This window comes from Myripristis murdjan, chromosome 7 (genome assembly GCF_902150065.1).
Source record: "Myripristis murdjan chromosome 7, fMyrMur1.1, whole genome shotgun sequence".
In the NCBI taxonomy this organism is placed as follows: Eukaryota; Metazoa; Chordata; class Actinopteri; order Holocentriformes; family Holocentridae; genus Myripristis; species Myripristis murdjan.
Genome location: NC_043986.1, coordinates 2991069 through 3012408, shown reverse-complemented (window position 1 = coordinate 3012408; position 21340 = coordinate 2991069). Strand labels below are relative to the sequence as shown.

The 21340-nt window shown below is 43.3% G+C and overlaps 1 protein-coding gene across 1 annotated transcript in view; it reads right to left on the bottom strand.

Annotated features, from left to right (window-relative positions):
• Positions 1 to 5315: 5315 nt before the first annotated feature.
• The window catches only part of LOC115361727 (myosin-7B-like), a 29925-nt gene continuing 13900 nt past the window's right edge, over positions 5316 to 21340 (bottom strand). The window contains exons 24-45 of the mRNA XM_030055317.1: positions 20618 to 20860; positions 19255 to 19431; positions 18681 to 18826; positions 18102 to 18192; positions 17789 to 17946; positions 17092 to 17323; positions 16162 to 16288; positions 15915 to 16033; positions 15559 to 15755; positions 13560 to 13743; positions 12665 to 12830; positions 12449 to 12573; positions 12098 to 12213; positions 11071 to 11257; positions 9965 to 10174; positions 9589 to 9714; positions 8504 to 8594; positions 7840 to 7919; positions 7435 to 7539; positions 6630 to 6725; positions 6366 to 6509; positions 5316 to 5443 (exon numbers count right to left, since the gene is read on the bottom strand). Coding sequence (XP_029911177.1) covers positions 5432 to 5443; positions 6366 to 6509; positions 6630 to 6725; positions 7435 to 7539; positions 7840 to 7919; positions 8504 to 8594; positions 9589 to 9714; positions 9965 to 10174; positions 11071 to 11257; positions 12098 to 12213; positions 12449 to 12573; positions 12665 to 12830; positions 13560 to 13743; positions 15559 to 15755; positions 15915 to 16033; positions 16162 to 16288; positions 17092 to 17323; positions 17789 to 17946; positions 18102 to 18192; positions 18681 to 18826; positions 19255 to 19431; positions 20618 to 20860 — 3132 coding nt within the window. The 3' untranslated portion in view covers positions 5316 to 5431. The remainder of the gene's footprint in view (positions 5444 to 6365; positions 6510 to 6629; positions 6726 to 7434; positions 7540 to 7839; positions 7920 to 8503; positions 8595 to 9588; positions 9715 to 9964; positions 10175 to 11070; positions 11258 to 12097; positions 12214 to 12448; positions 12574 to 12664; positions 12831 to 13559; positions 13744 to 15558; positions 15756 to 15914; positions 16034 to 16161; positions 16289 to 17091; positions 17324 to 17788; positions 17947 to 18101; positions 18193 to 18680; positions 18827 to 19254; positions 19432 to 20617; positions 20861 to 21340) is intronic.

The following is a 21340-nucleotide window of genomic DNA, read 5'->3' as shown; positions in this document are numbered from 1 at the left end:
CCTGAGCCAACATGCAGTTTCTCATTAATTGGTCGGCTACAAATTGATTGATTTAAAATAATTAATCAGAAAGTAGTCTAAAACATCAGTGTGTCGACTTAAGTCACATTGACCAAAAAAATAATCCGCCCACGCCCACCATCCATGATGCAAAGGGTTCCACTCCCAAAACTGGTCAAAACACAGGACGGTTCCTTCATTTGCACCTTCCAGGTTCCATGAATCTTGAAGAGAATCCAGTCGAGAACCAGAACCTTTTTTGGTGGAACAGGCACCCGCAGCAGAACCTGAGGACACGGAGCGGTCGAAGCTGCTGCTGCTGCCGTCGGCCTTCAGACTGAAACGTCTGTCTGTCTGCTCAGATCTGTCTGTCTGGTTTCTTCCACAACGACACAAAATGTTGATGAATATGTCTGTGTTGCCCGGATGTGATTTTCTTCTTTACGGCATAAACAGGGATGTAAACAAAAACAACAACAACAACCATGGAAGATGATGACCAGATGAGATTTGTGTTGTAAAGTGTTAAAGGTGAACTTCACCCTCCGACACGCCGGCACAGGCAGGTATCATCAGCGTATTGCAGGAGTTCTGTTGAGATGAGCTGTTGTGTAATTTACTTTTTGGTGAACAAACTCTCCCTCAACCTGCCTCATCTGGTTCTGCTGATTTCATACACTTCCCAGAATGCCTTTTGACAAAAAAAAAAAAAAAAAAAAAAAACACAAAAAGGGCGCTAAGTTGTTCCTGTCAATCAAAGGTGGAAGTACAGAATTGGAAGGCGCGTACGTCGCCACTGGTCAGTCGGCGGTTTGGGAAGTCAGATTCCAACGGGAAAATCTGGATTTCATGTTTCAACAGTTTCCAAAATGTGACGTTTTAAGAGTTTCAGTCCTGTTTGTCATTTCCCTCTGTGCATGGCGAGGGTCGCCCGGGCCAATCAGAGAGCAAGAAGCCGCTGAGTTCCTCCACCCCTCCCCGACTGCGATGCCTCCTGCTTCCGTCTCCTTAGAAACGGAGAGTGTTGCTAAAGGGTTGCCATGGTTACGAGGTGATGCTAGCGAACAGTCGAGTCATGCTAGCAGAGGTGGAGCTTTGTTGAGATTTGTAGTTTTCAGATGGTGATGATGCTCGTACAGCAACAGAGAAAACCATTCAGATCCAAACAATCCTTTTCAGAAAGATCCCAGGAGCAAGATTTTACTCAGATTTACTACAAACTGCTCCTCCAGTATAAGTACTGTTACTCTGCTCATATTTACTGCAGTAGATAAAAGTTACAAGTATTTTTACTTTATTTTTCCACTTTTATTCCACAGTTTTTGACAGTTGGGTCTAAACAGTCCTTGCTTAAATCGACCGTCTGCAGATTTTCATGGTGCGAAATTTGAAAAATAACAAAAAGTAGAAGCAGGTTCCTTTTCTCATGTTTGCTGACTGAGCTTTTATTGTGAAAGGTTCCAGTGTCTGTCATTGATCATTTGTTCTGATTTGAAAAATGGACTGAAGTGAAAGTTAAAATTACTGACTTAAAAAAAAATACTCAAAAAAGTACAAATACCCCAAAATGTACTCAGTTACAGTGACATGAGGAAATGTAATTAGTTATTATCCAGTTATATTAAAATATATAATCCAGGAGTCGGTGGCAAACTAGAAATCTGTAAAAATAGTTTCAAAGTGAGTTTAAAAAACGTAAATGCAGATGTGAGTGAGAACGTTCTCCTGAAATGAGCAGGTTTTTGTTTGTTTTGTTTTGGCGGCTGCAGAGGAAAAGGCCTCGCTCTCTGATTGGGAGGGACTGACACCAAAAACACCTTTACTTTAGCGTAAAGTTAATGTTTACCGCTGACGTCACCTCGCCTGTGATTGGCCGGGACAAACAGAGATGCCAAACAGAGACAAGACAGATTAAAGGTGCGCTGCCTCTGTAACGGTGTCCGAGGGTGGATTTCTCCTTCAGTTATTCCTCCTCCTCCTCCTCTCTTCACTTCCTGTGTGGCCGCAGCTCGCCGGTCTGCTGTCGATAGTTTTTAATCCCGGTGTGTTTTTTGCTCTGCGGTGCTATTCGCTGTCTAACTAATATCAAGGACAAAAAAAAAAAAAAAAAAAAAACTCTTGGCTGTGTTTCTGAATGTAAAGTAAATTTTGAGGTTGAGAATCCAGGACGGACACACACCTGCTGTTCCTAGCCCTCCCAACACACACACACACACACACACACTCGCACACACACACACACACACGCCCTCGCTGAAGGACGACCTGCTGAGCACTTTGATGGAGGGAGCGATGGAGCGATGGAGTGATGGAGGTGCAGAGGGTCAGACGGACGAGAGCAGAGCTGTACAGTCGCCTGTGGACTGATCCGATTTAGTTTGTGAATAAAGTGTTGAATGCCCACATGGACCCGCTGTGTTCAGTGTGTGTGTGTGTGTGTGTGTGTGGAAGAGAGAGGCTGTGATGAAGACAAAGTGCAGGTCAGTGTTGAAATCCTGCTTTCCAAGGTAAATAATCTGCCGGTGAGATGAGGTAATCCCATGTTTCCAGTGCAGTTTCATCTCCTTCAGGATTTTATTTTATTTTTATTTTTTTCTGTGAACAAGTGAAAAATCTGTTGAATCAGGCAGAATGAGGCAGATTAGCTGCTAGGATCATGAAAATGACACAGTAAGGAGCCATGAGAAATGTCCTTTTGGAAAACGGTAATCTCACAACGCAAAATGGTCAACAACTGGCTGCATGTGATGCTTCTGACTGGTTTTACTGGGTATTTCTGATAACACACTGCTCAGTGTCCATCCACACTGCTCTGCTACTGACTTGGCTGATGCACTGATGGAAGCAGAGCAAGAAAATTCTGGAAACAAGTTGATCAGTGTTGGAAACAGGTGGGATTATCTCATCCCACTGGCAGATTATTTTTAAAATCCTGAAGATTAAACTGAATGATTTTTCATGTGGCTTTGCTGAGTGATCATTTTGTTTTTTGTTATTTGCATGATATGAGTGTGTGTGTGTGTGTGTGTGTGTGTGTGTGTGTGTGTGTGTGACGGTAAAGACAGAAGGTGGCGTGCTATGAGTAAAACACAGACAAGAATTTACTTTTAAGTTTTTAAGTTTCCAGATCAGATCAGAGAGCAGACCACAGTGACGCTGTAATCTGATTACTGTACATGTGACTGTGTAGTTCAAGTACAAGCAGCAGTGTAGAGTACTGCAAACTGCTGCTCCAGTACAAGTACTGTCACTCTGCTGGTATCCGACTGCAGTAGAAGTAGAAGTACTGTTCCTCTGCTGGTATGTGACTGCAGTAGAAGTAGAAGTACTGTTCCTCTGCTGGTATGTGACTGCAGTACAAGTAGAAGTACTGTTCCTCTGCTGGTATGTGACTGCAGTAGAAGTAGAAGTAGTGCAGTAAAAATGTCCTGCAGTAAAAGTCCAAAGTGTCTCATGTCAAATGTCCTGGCAGTAAAAGTGACTGAGCTCCTTTTTCCAAACAGTAACTGTGTTAGCTGGGATCTTTTCCATGCAGTTAGAAAAGGAGGAGAGAACACGCTGCACACTGCATGCTTTTAAAGGGGCATTACACTCAACTGAAGTGAGGACCCTGTAGACTCAACTGACACATGTGGGATAAACACGTCATGTGATGGTTTGCTGCAGTTTTTCATGGGGCAGCTTTTATTGTGACATTTGGAAAATGACAAAAAGTAGAGGCAACTAAGTAGAAGCAGGTTCCTCTTCCCGTCTTTGCCGACTGAGCTTTTATTGTGAAAGGTTCCACAGTCTGGCATTGATCATGTGTTCTCTGTGATGGATCGGATTTAAAATGCAGTGAAGGACAAAACTCAAGCAGCAATGGACTGAAGGAAAAGTAAAAATTACCGACTTTAAAAAATAAAAAGTACAAGTACACAAAAAGATACTCATTTAAAGTTACAGTAACGTGAGGAAATGTGATTTGTTGAGTAAAAATTCAGAGTGTACTGTAATCTGCAGGGATTTTCTGCTCTGCTGTATTAATAGTTGAGCCACATGTCTTATTTCTGGACAGTTTAACAATTATACTACACAAGAAAGTCAACTTTACTGTTCCATCAAAAAAAGACAAACAAACAAACAAAAAATACATTTTAGAAATCTGTCGTCTGCTGGATAAACATCAGCAGATGTTTGTTTACAGTAGAAAGTAAAATCTCTCAGGAGAAAAACACCCGGCAGCTGAAATGTGACTTTAACAAACAGTCATAAACAAATGGAGCCAAAGTGAAAACTACAAGTCCTGGTTCCCTTTTTTTTTCAGGAAATTAAATGCCTCTTTTCTTGTTATTTTCCTAGTTGAGTTGGAAACTAGATCCGGCACGTAGGAAACCTTACGCCAGGAAGAAACGACCTCCTAGTGCTTTCACAAATAAATGTAACATGGAAAAAAATGGGAACCGGGTCTTGTCGTGTTTTCTGTAGTTCTAATCTTATGCTGGTTTCTGGGCTGAAAGTGGGATTTTATTCTGGAAGCTGTTCTGCTGTGGAACTGAACCGAGATACAAACACAGAGCTGTGGATTAACAGCTAATGAGGAGATTTCACCTGCATGTGGACTCACATCACAGCCGGGAGACTGAAGAAGAAAAGATTTATGCTTTATTTCTCAACGCTGTCCCTGGAAAAGACAAACAACCAATCAGGTAAATTTTCCATATTTCCAGACAATGTAAACAAGCCTGGTGGCATCTCGTTTCATTGTAAAAAATAAAGTTATCATTTGATTTGTTCGTGGCACATCAGAGTGTCATCTGTGTTTTACGATGCACTTTTGTGTCACTTCTCAACCAGGACTGAACCTTTAACTGAAATATTAGTGAAGTTGCAGCAAGATCCAAATCTCAGGAGCTGCAGTTTTTTGATAAATGTAAAATGTATGAGAAAACGTTGTTGTATATGAAGTATGGTGCTGCTATAGAGATGCTCTGGCCTATGAATTATGTTTTTCAGATGTAGGAGAACATGTTTGACTGTTACAAACCCCAGCAAAAAAAAAAAAAAAAAAAAATTATCAATCGTCATTTTAATAGAGTGAAAGTGAAAATTAAAATTAGAAAACAGAAATGATCATTCCTACTAAAAAAGTTAAACATAATGCAATCACAATATCTGTAAAACTGACTGCAATAGGATTTATTCAATATGATTCAGTCCTATTCTCAACATGTTTTAAACACATTTTAACACGTCACTACTGTCCTGAAGACACACAGGTGTGTTAAAATGTGTTTTTTTTTTTTTTTTTACAGTGTTTGACGTTTCATATTATGGTGTTGAGCAGCCAATCATAAATGAAGCTCCACTGTCCACAACACACACCTCACAAACACAAAGTCGGAAACATAAACTGAGACAGAATGAAGGAGTTCAGTCGTCTGACTGAGCTTCACTCAGTGATCTGCAGAGAGAGAGAGAGAGAGAGAGAGGGAGAGAGAGAGGGAGAGAGAAAGAGAGAGAGAGAGGAAGAGAGAGAGAGAGAGAGAGAAAGTTTAGCCGTGTTAAAACCTTAATTTGTCCCTTTAAAATCAGGATAAATGTCAGATTTCTTGTGTTTAAAGAGTGACTCAATACAGGCGTAAAAGTTGGCCTGTGCTGCCCTCTAGTGGCTGGAACTGTGAGGCGCATTGCACCTCTGGCCACACCCACTAAGTGATGTCACAGCAGGTACTTTGCTATCCACAGCTGCTGAAAGTACCTGCTGTGACATCACTGAGTGGGTGTGGCCAGAGGTGCAGTGTGACTGACAGTTCCAGCCACTAGAGGGCAGCGCAGCGCAGGCTTTGTGTTTCTCTTTAACCCTTTGAACCTGATTTCTCTCCAAAACACAGGAACAAAGGCAATGAGCAAATTAGAAAGAAATAAACCCAAAATTTGCAAGATATTTGTAAAAAGTTAGAGTAAAATGAGCTAGAATTTAAAATAAAATTACTGAAAAAAAGAAAAAAGAGAGTGAGAGAGAAAATTATTAGAATTTTTTTTTTTTTTAAAAAGGAGATAAAAAGCATGTATTTGTAATATTATAATTATATATATTTAAAGTTAAGTTACAAGAAAAAACAACTTCAAGTTATTTTCATTTTTTTTTTAATTATTTATTTTTTGTTTTCATGACTTTTATGTTGCTCAAATTCAGGTCATTTTCTTCAACAGTTTCAACAGGGATGTCAGCGGACAGGCAGGCAGACAGACAGACAGGCAGATAGACAGGCAGACAGGCAGGCAGACAGGCAGGCAGGCAGACAGGCAGACAGGCAGACAGACAGACAGACAGGCAGGCAGACAGACAGACAGACAGACAGACAGGCAGGCAGACAGCTCACCACGGCGACCCGGCTGCTCTGCTCGCGGGTTCGGACCCTCAGCTTGTTGACGGTCGTCTCGGCGACGTCGGCTCGCTCCTCGGCGTCGTCCAGCTCGTGCTGCAGCTTCCTGAAGCGAGTCACGTTGCAGCTCACCTGCTCCTCCTGGTGGACACACAGGAAACAGCGGCTTCACACTGAGCCAGGCACGCAGACGACCACACACACACACACACACACTCAGAGGCGGCTGTGCTCTACAATAAAAAGATGAAAGTGTCTCACAGCGCTCTCGGCCTGTTTCTTGTAGCTCTTGACTTTGGCCTGCAGCTTGTTGATCAGCTCCTGCATCCTCAGCAGGGTCTTCTGGTCCTCCTCCGTCTGGAACACACAGAGAACATAGAACCAAGAGGATGGAACCAACAGGAGGTTTTCATAATGCAGACCTTCAGGTTCTTCCAAGGGCTCCTCAGTAATTATTTAATTTTTTAAAAAATATTTTTCATTTAATATTTTGCTAATTTTAATTTACATTCCAGTGTTTTATTTTATTTATTCATTTTCTTGCTTTTCCCCATTTATTATTTATTTTTATTTATTATTTATTTTATTTATTATTTATTATTTATTTATTTATTTTCCAATATTTGTCTAATTTTTGGTAAACCCCTTTTCCCCTGCCTGTTTCTTAGGGGGATCCAGTGAACGGTCTGGGGTGTGAAAGGCTAAACTCACTGGACACCAACGCAAAAACATGTGGGAGAGATTATTTTGATCGTGATGTTTTAATCTCACCACTGACACCCACAGTTCCATAATGAACACAAACCAAAACATCCTCTCAAAATCCCTTCAGGCGGGGCTCCGGGGCCTCATGAGGCTCCAGAACATGGACAGGTTTGAGAACCAGAAGACAGAACCAGCAGCCCAGAGAGAACCTGCAGCCACACAGACCTCATCCCATCAGTTCTGCTGTGTTTTTGTTTTTTGCAGGACAGGAGAACCTCAGAGAACCTCAGAGAACCTCAGAGAACCTCAGAGCCCCGACACAGAACACAGAGCGGCGGCGGCGGCGGCGAGGCGGTCCCACCTGGTACGTCAGCTCTTTGACTCTCCTCTCGTAGCGCCGGACTCCCTTCTGGTACTCCTCGCTCTTCTTCTGCTCCATGACGAGCTCCGACTGCAGCTCCCTCACCTGCACACACACACACACACACACACACACACACACACACACACACACACACACACACACACACACCGCACACTTCCTGTTTATCAAGTCAGCACATACACAAGTACACAAAGTGGCGCATGAATCCTAAATAAACCCAGAGCTGGAAGTAACTCATTACATTTCCTCACGTTACTGTAACTGAGTACTTTTTGGTGTACTTGTACTTGTACTTTTTACTTTTCCTTCAGTCAGTTTCCGTCCTGCGCTGAAAAACGAAAAGCTGAGCGTGTCCTTCAAGAAGAAGAAGATGAGACTCACTCTGATCTCCAGTTTGTGAAGCTGCTTCTTTCCTCCTTTCAGCGCCATCTGCTCCGCTTCGTCCAGTTTGACCTGCATGTCTTTAGACACACACACACACACACACACACACACACACACACAGAGTCAGCTTAACCTGTCAGTACACAAATCACATTACACACAGCTGTAGTGAGCAAAGTGTGAAAAGCCATTCATTCAAAAAAGAAAAGTTGAAAACTCGTCCCAGTTGTAAAAGTCTGTTCACATTTAGAAACCAGTGATAATTAACCAGCTGATGATTGGCTGTGGAAAGCAAAACGTTTCCCCGCTTAGGGACTATTTTCCCTGGCGGAGGAGGAGGAGGATGAGGAGGAGGAGGAGGAGGAGGGAGCGTTTCAGTGTGAAAAAGTCCTGAAGAGCCAACAGTGCTGCTGCTTTTAGGAAAACTCATGTAGAGGACTTTATTGGGCTGATGGAAAACTGGAGTGAAGAAAGTGTGAAGGCTCTGAAAGTTCATGTTCATATCGTCGTGGAATGAATGGAAACCAGCGGCTGGAGGAAAGGGAGGAGGAGTGATGTGGCAGCTCTGAAAGCCCACTGCTCGCTCTGGGAGGAGAGCAGAGGAACGTGAAGGAGAGGAACCTCTGGACCTGCAGAGGAACCGAAGTGGAGATTTTCTGACCTTTGACTGTGGCCTCCATGTTCCTCTTCATCCTCTCCAACATGCTGCTGCTGTCCTGCTCCTTCTTCAACTCCTCGGCCATCAGAGCCGCCTGGCGACACACACACACACACACACACACACACACACACACACAGTTTACACACCATATTGACTAAAAAGGTAGGCTGCAAACTGCTGGTCAGCTTTAGTGGTTTAAACTGGGATTATGTTCAGCGTCAGAGGTTTAAATTGGAATCTGGGTCAGTTTTAGTGGTTTAAACTGGGATTATGTCCAGTATTAGAGGTCTGAACTGGAGTCTGGGTCAGTTTTAGTGGTTTAAACTGGGATTACATTCAGTGTTAGTGGTTTGAACTGGAGTCTGGGTCAGTTTTAATGGTTTAAACTGGGATTATGTTCAGCATTAGTTGTTTAAACTGGGATTATGTTCAGTATTATTGGATTGAACTGGGATCCGGCTCCATTTTAGTGGTTTAAACTGGAATCTGAGTCAGTTTTAGTCATTTAAACTGGGATTACGTTCATCTTTAGTGGTTTGAACTGGGATTATGTTCAGCGTCAGAGGTTTAAACTGGAATCTGGGTCAGTTTTAGGGGTTTAAACTGGGATTACATTCAGTGTTAGTGGTTTGAACTGGAGTCTGGGTCAGTTTTAGTGGTTTAAACTGGGATTATGTTCAGCATTAGTTGTTTAAACTGGGATTATGTCCAGTATGAGTGGTTTGAACTGGGATCTGGCTCCATTTTAGTGGTTTAAACTGGAATCTGAGTCAGTTTTAGTCATTTAAACTGGGATTACGTTCAGTTTTAGTCATTTAAACTGGGATTACGTTCATTTAAACTGGGATTACGTTTAGTGGTTTGAACTGGGATTATGTTCAGTGTCAGACGTTTAAACTGGAATCTGGGTCAGTTTTAGTGGTTTAAACTGGGATTACGTTTAGCGTTAGTGGTTTAAACTGGGATTACGTTTAGCATTAGTGGTTTAAACTGGGATCTGGCTCAGTTTTCGTCGTTGAAACTGGGATTATGTTGAGTGTTCGTGGTGTAAACTGGGATTTGGGTTAATATTTTGCAGTACTAACATCGGTGATGGCTTTCTTGGCTTTCTCCCCGGCGCTGAGGCTCTCCTGCGTGGCTTCGTCTACCTCTCCTGCCAGATGAGACAAATCGGCTTCCAGCTTCTTCTTGTGGTTCAGCAGGCCCGAGTTCTGCAGCACAGACACAAGTCAATCAATCAATCATTCAATCAATCAATCAATCAATCAATAAATCAATCCATCAGTCAGTCAGTCAGTCAGTTGATAAGAAGCAGCCCATTACTTAATCAAACTATCTTCATTCATGAGAATAAAAGTGCACAGCGTTAACATCATAATCCCAATTATTTCCAGAATTCCCGAGCATTAAGGAATGTGTGTGTGTGTGTGTGTGTGTGTGTGTGTGTGTGTGTGTGTCCACCTGTGTGTTGAGCAGGTTGATTCTCTCGCTGGCCTCCACCAGCTCGTGCTCGGCCACCTTGCGGACGTGGTCGCTCTGCTCCAGGGCGCCGCGGAGCTCCTCCTCCTCGGCCGCCAGCAGCGAACAGCGTCGCTCCAGCAGGACGACCTGCTCTCTCAGCTGATTGGTCAGCTGGAGTTTGTCATCGAGCTCAATCTGTTGCTCCTTAACCTGCAGCAGGACGGGAATTAACACGATACAACACAACACGACACCGTGTATGTGTCTGAATCATCTGCTGCAAGATGGTGTTGGATTAGATTAGACATTTATGAGTCTTTGGCTCTCAACAGTGGGTGAATTTGTCAGTACTTACATCAATTGATTTTTGATTAGATCAGATCACTTTAGATTAGATGAGATTAGATAAAATTAGATTATTAGATTACATTAAACTATTTTTTACTGTGGTTCTGTAAAACCCATTTAGACTGTAAACAGTGATTAAGGGTTATAATTAAACTTGAATTTGTTTTTAGATTAGATTAGAATAGATTAGAATAGACTGGATTGCACTGGACTGGACTGGATTAGATCAGATCAGATCAAATCAGATTAGATCAGATTAAATTTGATTAAATTTGATTCGATTGGTTTGGACTGTGCTGGATTGTATTGGACTGGATTGGATTTGATTAATTTAGCTCAAATCTGATTGGTTATATCAGAATAGATTAGTTCGGATTGGATTGGATTGGATTGGATTGGATTGGATTGGATTAGATTGGATTGGATTGGATTGGATTAATTTAGCTCAAATCTGATTGGTTATATCAGAATAGATTAATTCGGATTGGATTGGATTGGATTGGATTAATTTAGCTCAAATCTGATTGGTTATATCAGAATAGATTAGATTGGATTGGATTGGATTGGATTAATTTAGCTCAAATCTGATTGGTTATATCAGAATAGATTAGTTCGGATTGGATTGGATTGGATTGGTTTGGACTGGACTGGACTGGATTGGACCATATTAGATTAGAGTATTTTGGATCAGATTAGATCCAATTACAGTGGATTAGCACAGATCAGACTAGATTATGCAGGCAGATTAAGTGCTGTGCCTGTGTCTGCAGGTGTCTGGTGAGTCTCTGGCTCTCGGCGGCCTGGCGGTGGGCGTGTCCCAGCTGGACCTCGATCTCATTCAGGTCGCACTCCATCTTCTTCCGGAGCCTAACCGCCTCGCTGCGGCAGCGCACCTCCGCCTCCAGGCTGCTCTGCATGGCCTCCAGGGAGCGCTGGTGGCTCCGCCTGGTGGACGGCACCGACATTACACCTGCACCGTGTAATCCTGATTCCTCACTTATTCTTTTATTAAACAGCTAGTCCACTGTTTCAGACGTGGCATCATAACGAGCTTTTTGGAGCTGGTTATGATTAAAGTGGAGGTGCAGTTACTTCAGCCCTGGCACGGTGAGATTCAGAAGAAGACACTAAAATATTACAAGGACAAGTTTCTGTTTGGTTAAAAGTGTGGCGACGAATACAGAAGTGAAGTTTGGTGAAGTAAGACCACAAAGCTGCTTGCTAAGCCTGCCTTCAAAGAGACGATTTCTGAGGGTCTTCCTGTCAAAACTACAGGTCTGATTGCTTCAACCCCGGCATCGTACGATCCAGCAGAAAACAGTGAACAATTCTGATGTAAAACATGTCTATTTTGTTTAAAACACAGAATGAACACGCAATAAACACAGAAATAAAGAACCATTTAAAGTAAATGCCGGGTTAGCCCTTATGAAGCTTGTCAAGTCGAAAAGTCGAGGTGCAGTAGCTTCGACCCTGATCTCACTAGATTCAACAGCAGACACTGAAAAAGTAGATGGGCATCATGTGTATTTTTGTTTGTTGTATGTTTGGTTCGTATATAATAATAATAATACTACTCATTTCTAGTTTGTCATTTGTTGAGCTGACCTGAAGTTCTGAGACAGGAAGACAGAAGAAACAAGTTCTTGAAATTCTTCTTCTTCAAGTTCTTGGTGTGGCAAAACAAGGTGAACTCTGTGTTGCCCAGGTTTGTCATTTTAATTTTTTTTTATTATTATTGAGCCGGGGGGGTTAGGGTTTGGTTTAGTCGGTGCTGTTTGGTACCTCAGGTTTTCGATCTCCTCGTCTTTCTCTGAGATCTTCCTGTGGATCTCGGCTCGTATCTGCTCCAGCTCCATCTGGACTCTGATGGTCTTGCTCTCCTCGTGCTCCAGAGAACCCTGAAATACAAAATGAGGAGAATTATACTGACTCCCGGGATGCAAAGACATAACAATAATTACAAACCCATGATTAGGTTGGTGGATTAGACAGCTAGTAGTTTGGATGTGCAGGTCGTTTTTGGAATACGAGTTTACCAAGGAAAACTTTCTTAACGGCAGGTCAATGATGCATTATGGGTGAAGCCTCGCTTTAATGTTAGTTCTGTTAGAAGGTTGCAAGGTTAACAGTCACCTCCGCCTCCTCCAGAGCAGCTCTGATGTCACCCTTCTCCATGTCGAGGACCTTCTTCATCCTCTCCAGCTCATAGATGGTCTTCCCGCCCTGACTGATCTGATCCGTCAGGTCCACTATCTCCTCTGGTGGAAAACACAGGGATCAATCAATCAATCAATCAATCAATCAAGTCATGTTCACATCATCCTGTTAGCAGGCGGAAGACAGCCAAACCTTGCAGGTTCTTGTTTTCCCGTTTGACCGTCTCCAGGTGATCCAGAGCCTCTTCGTAGCAGTTCTTCAGCTTGAACAGCTCCGTGCTCAGACTGCGAGACTCTCGCTGCGACATCTCCAGCTCCGCCTGGCTCTCCTCGAACTTCAGCCTCCAGTCACCCAGCAGCTGCATCACAAACAAACCGAGTGTCTTTAACAAGCACGTTTACTGCTGGACAGAGCCCACCGGACGGAGGTGGTAAAGATGGGAGAGAGAGAGAAGATAATGATAAGCATCGTGGACCAAATTCAGCCCAGGCACAACAAAAACAGATCAACCTCAAAGGTCCATCAACTGTAAATAAAAAAAAAGTTGAAAACAGTATCAAACAGCATCCATCAGGCTCAAAAAACAGATTAATTTGCTTTCCAAATTAAACATTTTGAAGGATTTTGTATAGATGCTAACAGCTTGCATCAGCATTGAAAACCTGTAAATCTAAAAAGTTGAAAAGACACCTGTCCATAAGCGCTACCTGCATCATTTCTATATCGCTATAATATCATCTTCCAAATCTGATTTTTTTTCTTTTTGCTGATGCACAATCCCATGTTATATGATGAAATACTTGTGCTTGGTTGGCTTGTTTAACATTTCTGTCATCTTGCATCTCCATCTGTTAAATGTAAACCAGGAGAGACACAACATGCTGACATGGCACCTGGCAGACAACATCCAGTTTGCAGTTTTAACACATTTCAAAACAGGGTTGCACTCTAAAAGCCACGCTCACTCTTTCCCAGCTGAGTCCATGAGGAGAGCAGAACCGGACCTTCAGCTGACTGCCTGCTAAAGTAGAGGAACCTACAGATTACAGCCCGTGGTCGCGGTGGGGACGGTGGCTTGTGGTCTGACCTTGTCGAAGTTGCGTTGTTTCTTGTCGAGGGCGAGGGCGGCGGCGTTGGAGCGTTCCAGGTCCACCATCAGGTCCTCAATCTCTGTCTGCAGGCGCTGCTTGGTTTTCTCCAGGGAGGAACATCTGGCCAGAGACGCCTCGCCGGCCTCCTCAGCCGCCTGCAGCCGCACCACCAGCTTCTTCCTGCAAACGCCAACAGCCAATCACGATCACACTCAGAAATACTTTACTGATCGGCAAGGGGAAACCGCTGTTGCACTTGCTCATGTTCTATAATAATATATATAAGAATAACTGAAATTATAATAAAAATACAAAAATTTAAAAAAAAATAAATAAATAAAAAGGTTAAGATGTGGATTTCAAATTCACACGATCCACGGTGTAAAGAAACGTTGCTGTAAGGTTTATTTTTTTACTTTGATGGAACCAGGCTAATGACTCCCATAGACTTCAAGTCTTTATGCTAAGCTAACAGGAAATGCTACCCACAGGAACTGAACCACTCGACGTCCAGAGGTGAAGATGGTGTCCAACATCTCAAAGCTCAAAAGCTCAACACCCTGCTCTCTCTTGAAAACCTCCACACCTGAAGGACTGAGAGGAGGGAAGAGAAAGAAAAATTCTCTCTCTCCGCTCTGTGAGCTCGGCGTGTCGGCAGCTCCGCCCCGTCAGACTGAACCGGCCTTCACGTCTGTGATTCTCTGCTGACCAGCGCCTGCCTGTCTGGCTTTTAGGATTCAAGGATTCAAGGATTCAAGGAACTTTATTGTCATACCAGCTCACATTTACAGGCTAGTAGTACGAAATTAGCACTCAGGTCCCGGTATAAGCCTAAATAAATAAATAAAGCAAGGTGAAAAAAAAAAAGTGTAAATATAGAATACAAGTATCTATAGAATATAGAATATAAGTATAAACAGTATATATAAACAATATGTGTGAATATAAACAGTATGTATAACTATAAACAGTATATATAAATAAATATAAACAGCATATGTAAATATAAATCGTATATATATATATAATAAATATAAATAAACAGCCTATGTATATAAGTAGTATGTGTATAATAAATATAAAATATATATATAAACAATAAATATAAAAATATAAAGAAAATATAAACAGCCTATATAAATATATAAATATAAATGGTATATATTATAAACAGTGTATATGAATATTAAAAAAAAAAAAAAAAGGTTTTACTCTCAGGCGTCTGTTGCGTTGGATAAAAGCCTCTGCTGAATTAAAATGTAACACTGTAGCAAGGCCTGAGGACGTTCATCATCATCATCATCTTCATCATCATCTGTCCGTTCATCATCTTGATATGTTTATTTTAGATGACACTATGAGGACAGTCCTGCTCCCCAGAGGACATGAGCCCTGTCAGTTTTAATGACCTCATCACCCTCTCTTTAGCGCCACCGTCTGGCCGAACATGTGACCTCCACACAACACACCTCACTGTCACATGCCAGTTAACTCCCTGTGTGTTCAGACCAGATTCACTCGTTCCATACAAAGTCAATGCAAAGACGTAAACAGATGCACATTCATGCCAGGCGACGCGACGGATGCAAATTTCCACATTGACATTTCTCAACTAAAAAAATAAATTGCAGCCATATTTGTGCAAGTCTGTGACAGGAAATTACATTCCTTGTTTGGTCTGAAACTAGCGCCACCTTCAGGCCAACATGTACGAAACCCACTGTCCCACCACTTACTCTCCCTCAAGATAATAATAATAATATAATAATAGTGATAAACTGTATTTCTAAAGCTGTTTCCATGGTGCTTAAAGATGCTTCCTCGCGCTCCACAGCAGCAGAGGGGACACACTCGTTTTTCTTTACTTCAGCAAATTTTTACACCTGCAGATAATTTTAATTTTATTTCCACTCATGCAAACTAGACGTTCTTCCACACGTTCTGCTCTCCCCCTCTGGTTAGTAGCAGTAACAGCGGCGGCGGCGGGGGTCTCACTTTGCGTCCTCCAGCTCCTCGATCCGCAGCACGGCGTCCGTCTCGTACTTTGCCCTCCACTGCGCCACCTGGCTGTTGGCCTGGGACAGCGCCCTCTGCAGCTCGGCCTTCGCCTCCTGCTCCTCCTCCAGCTGCTCCCTCAGCAGGCAGCAGTCGTGACGGGACGCCTGCACCGCGTGGGCCAGAGCCACCCGGGCCTGACACACACACACACACACACACACACACACACACACACACACACACACACACACACACACAATTCACTTTTACATTTTCTGCATGTGCCCAACGCTTCAGCAGAGTGATTATTTGACCGTCTGAGTGAGGGCTCAGGGTTCGGGGCTCAGAGTTACTTTGCTGTCCTCCTCCAGCTGTTTCTTCAGACCTTCACTGTTGTGGCAAAGTCCCGCCTTCGAGCGCTGGAGCTGACCAATCAGAGCCTCCCGTTCCTCCAAACGACGGCTGTACTCAGCTGAGAGAGACGAGGAAAGACAGAGGGAGAAATGAAGAGCTGGAAACAGACCTTGGAGTGTGATGCTGTTGTTGTGTGTGTGTGTGTGTGTATGTTAGTGTGTGTGTGTGTGTGTGTGTGTGTCCCACCGCCCTCGGCGGCGGCCCGTGCCCTCTGCGAGGACGCCTCATTCAGCTGTCTCTGCAGCTCGTCTGCTCGGCTCCGGCTCTCGTTCAGCTGATCCTCATAAACTCTGCACATCTTCTCCACGCCGCTCTGCACGCAGCACATCAATACAGCTGATCAATACAGCTGATCAATACAGCTGATCACAAATCAATACATCAGCGACGACAGTCTAATAATAATCATCTCATCGGCCAAACCACAAATTCTGATCTAAGCTGCTCATCAGTGGCATGGAGCAGAGATCTGTTTCCATAAAACTCAAACTTTTAGGGCTAAATCGAGAAAAATCTGCACTACAATCTCTTGATTTAATTCATGAATCACTCTAAAACCGAAATGCAGGGCAGCTTTTAACCGTCTTTCAAAAGCCTTTTCAGTCTTGAACAAATCTAATGATTTGGCTAAGTAATAAAATATTGTATGGATATATTGCCTAAAGGATAACAAATGTGTTAATCCAAAAAGGAAAAGGTTCTAAGTATCATTTTCCCATTTTTTTCTTGTAAATTTGTGACTTACAATCTCAGAATTTGAGATTTTTTTCTCATAAAATTACCACTTTAATTTGAAAGAATATCTGAGTTCATTTTCCTCTTAAATTTACAGTTTTAATCTCAGAAATTCTGAGATTTTCCCCCCAGAATAACTGAAGTGTGCTTAACAGTAAACAGACTTTAATGAGAATCAAATATTCTAATAGGAACTTTGTAGACGTCCTTATGGAAACATGGGCAGTGACACAAAACATCTATTTTCTTAAAAAATACAAAAAGTAAATAAAAAACTTTAATGGGACGGCATCCGAAACAAGATTTTAGAGAGATGAAAAGATGAAATGTTTTCTTTTGTAAATAAAATAAAGCTAAAGTCAGCGAGCCGGGCGGCGGCACCTTGGCCCGGGACAGCTGGTCCAGGTTGGCTGCCAGGTCGTCGGCCTCCAGCCGGAGCTCCGCCTTCTCCTTCTCCAGCCTCTGCTTGGCTCTCTGCAGGCCGTCGATCTGCTCGCCCAGCTCGGCCACGCTGTCCGAGTGCTTCTTCCTCAGCGTGGCCGCCGTCGCCTCGTGCAGAAGCCCCGCCTCCTCCAGCTCCCGCCGCATCTTCAGGAAGTCCGCCTCCCGCTTCCTGTTGAAGGTCCCGCACACGGAGCCGCTTCAGCCTCATGAGCTTAAAATCCCAATTTAACGAAACTTCAAGGAGTTTATGAAACTGATGCCACGTTATGACTTATTATTCTTACTTATTGTTCTGAATTTATTCTAAATTGATGGGTGTTTGCATATTCATAGATCTGCACATTTCTGATGAGGACAAGATGTGGAGTCACATTTAAGGAACAAAGGGATGTTTGTGCATGAAAAAAAAAAAACTCCAAATATGTAATATTGATGAACAGAGATTATTTTTTGAGGCTTAATAAATGAAAGGAGGGGGGCTTCAAAAGGAAATTCAACCCTTTGACAGCTGGATCGATATCAGCTCTCTTGATTCCTTTTAAACAATGGGGGGGGGGGGGGGCCTCAGTCAGGCCGATTAGCAGACTGACTGATTGATTGGTTAATTGGTTAATTGGTTAACGAGGCGTCTGACCTGTTGAGGGCGATCTGAGCGGCCGACGCCCCCCCGGCCTCCTCCAGCTTCTCCCCCAGCTCCTCCAGCTCTCGGGCCACGTCGTTCCTCTGCCGCTCGGCCTTGGACCTCCACAGCCGCTCCGCCTCCAGCGCCTCCTCCAGCTCCTCCGTACGAGTCTGAGCGGCCAATCAGAGCGCAGCGGCACTTAGGCAACGCAACCGAACCGAACCTAACCGAATCTATCTATCTGTCTGTGTGTTTCACTGCTGTCGTCATGGCAACAGCAGCAGGGTTAACCCTCCAGGTGAGTCCAGGTGAGTGAGGTTCTCACCTGAAGCTCCTTGATCCTCTTCTGCAGCTGAGCCACCAGACTCTGCTCATCCTCCACCTTACAGTGAACCTGAGCCAGCTCCAAGTCTTTCCTGAGAGAGAGAGGGAGAGAGAGAGAGAGAGAGAGAGAGAGAGAGAGGGAGAGAGAGAGAGAGAGAGGGAGGGAGAGAGAGAGAGGGAGAGAGAGAGAGAGAGAGAGAGGGGGGGGAGGGAGAGAGAGGGAGAGGGAGGGAGAGAGAGGGAGAGGGAGGGAGAGAGAGAGAGAGCGAGAGGGAGAGAGAGAAAGAGAGAGAGGGAGAGAGAGAGAGAGAGAGAGAGATGTGAAAAAAATGTCCAAAAAACTATATTTATGATTATAATTAATTAATCACCAATTATTTGTTTTGCTTTTGTTTTTGTTTTTTCTTTTCTTTCTTTCTTTCATTACATGGACAGACCGACAGAAAACAGAGAAGAAAAAAACAGGTTTGTCATTTAAGCGCTGGAAAACATTGTGATATTATTATTTCTTTATTTGTGTCCGTTTGAGTGGCAGGTGTGTGTGCGGGTGATGTTCCAGATGTTCCAGATGTTTCCGTACTTCTTCAGCTTCTCCTCCAGCTGCTGCTTCTCGTTCTCCAGATCTCTGAGCGACTCCACGGAGAGCTTCAGGTCTCCCTCCAGCTTCCGCTTGTACCGCTCCACCTCCAGCCTCAGCTTCTTCTCCTGCTCCAGAGAGCCCTCCACCTGCAGGAGGGGGAGGGGGGGGGACCGGCACGAGGATGAAGTGAAGGATGAAGAGGATGAGGACAAGGAGGATGAAGAGGAGGAGAAGGAGGTTGAGGAGGACCAGAAAGATGAAGAGGCCGAGGAGGACGAGGACAAGGAGGATGAAGAGAAGGAGCGGGGGAGGAGGAGGAGGACGAGGAGGACGAAGACGAGGAGGAGGAGGAGGAGGAGGAGGGGGAGGAGGAGGTACACACCGAGTACATGGAGCGTTATCTACTAAAGGATAAAAAAATAAGTGAACTAATGTAAAATAAAGGCTGTTAATGAGAGACGAGATGTGTTTCAGTGCGTTTAGATGTGTGTTTGTGGTGCATTCGTGGTGCGTTCGTGGTGCATTCGTGGTGCGTTTGCGGTGCGTTCGTGGTGGTGCGTTTGTGTGTCCTCACGTCGTCCACGTGCTGCTCCAGCCGGGCCTTGGCCTTGGCCAGCATGTTGACTTTGTCCTCCTGGGCCTGCAGGTCGCTCAGGACCTGCTGGTGCGCCTCCTGCAGGGCCGCCTTCTCCCTGCTGAGCGAGGCGATGGACTCATCCAACACACACATCTCCTGGGACAGGTTCTTCACCTGCACACACACACACACACACACACACGTGGATATTTATATGAATACATTATGTGGTCTAATACTGTGGTTTTCAAAGTGGGGTTCAGGGACCCGCAGAGGTCCTTCAGGGGCCTCCAGGGGGCTCCACTATAATGATTTTCACTATAATTCACTAGAAACTGTTAGAATGCAGAAAGGATCATTTGAACATTTTCTTTTTCTGGTTTAATTAGTCAGAGTTTAAGTGCGACATTGAAACTATTTAACACAGACTCAGACTCAAAACTCACCTGTTCAAGATAGCCTACTCTCTGTAACTGTTCTGTTCCATTTTTTGTATGTATGTATGTATGTATATGTATATATGTATATACATCTATATGTGTGTGTATATATGTATATATGTATATATGTGTGTATGTATATGTGTGTATGTGTGTATGTATGTATATATGTATGCATGTATGTGTGTGTATATGTGTATGTATATGTGTATATATATATATATATAATGTAAAAGACATGACCAATAGGCGACTTCCATTGAATCCTTCATTATTAGTGGTTGTGATCAAACATGGGTCTGCAAGTGTGAATCAATAGTTGTTGTAGTTTATATTGTGGGGTGGGTGTCACAATGTCTAATTAAGTATTTTCTATGATGTTTTCTTTTTATGCTTTTTTCTATGATGTTTTCTTATGCTGTGTTGTCTGTGTTGTTTTTATGCTGTGTTTTTTTTCTGTCATTGCTGTATTCTGTATTTATTTTTACTGTAAGGCGACCTTGAGTGCCTTGAAAGGCGCCATAACAAATAAAATGTATTATTATTATTATTATTATAACCCTTTGAAAGTCACAACAATTCTCTTAGTTTGTTTGAAAACATGCGAAAGAAAGGCAATGAGCTCATTTTTGAAAAATTAGGAAGAAAAACTTAGCAGAAAAACTACCAGAAAATTAGCAGCAACAAGGGGCAAAAGATTTTTTTCACTTAGTGTTTTAAAATCAGTGTCGCTGTGTTTGTTTGGTATCGACTGTGCTGGTTTCAGATGATTTTGGTCACCAGTATCACAGACAGATAAACAGCAGACGACAGAGCTTCATGGGAAATGACTCAGAGTTTCATCAGAACCAGGCGTGTGCTGTGGCAGTGCTGCCCCCCGGTGTCCGACACGGTGACCTGCGCCCGCGGGGGTCACACACCTTGTTCTCCACGCCGTGCCGGTCCTTCTCCACCTTGGCCAGGGTGATCTCCAGGTCGTCCACGTCCCTCTTGAGCGACGCCACCTCGTCCTCCAGCTGCCGTTTCTTGGAGGTCAGCGAGGCGCTCACCTCCTCCTCGTCCTCCAGCCGCTCCTGCGCCTCCTTCAGCTTGGACTCCAGGGAGATCTTGGCCTGGATCAGCTGGTTGCAGCGATCCTCAGCGTCCGTCAGGTTGTCCTGCTCCTGGAGGACGGCGAGGGCAAAATATTAATAAATAATAATAATAATATTAATAATAAATTTTATTTGTAAAGCGCTTTTCATAAAAGAATCTCAAAGTGCTACAAAAACCTAAAATAACATTAAAAAAAAAAAAAAATTAAATTAAAACTCTTCCACACATGACTGAGGCCCCCTGAAGTGCTCATGCAGGGAAATGAGGGAGTTATTTCAAAAACATAAAAATAAAGCATTACTTGTAATTCATACTGAGTTTTCCTAAACTAGAGTCAGTCCTTAAAGGAATATTCCACTGTTTTGGGGCAAAAGCCTCTTTTTCCAACTTCCCCTCTTTTCACCTCTGTACGTCCAGATTATTATAATTTTGCATTTGTGTTTAATTCATTCTGACTTTTTGTTTTCAGCTTCAATTTAGTTTTAATTTGTTTTTAAAGTCGGTTTTCTAGTTTAGTTTATTTTTTTCATTTGAAAATATTTAATTTT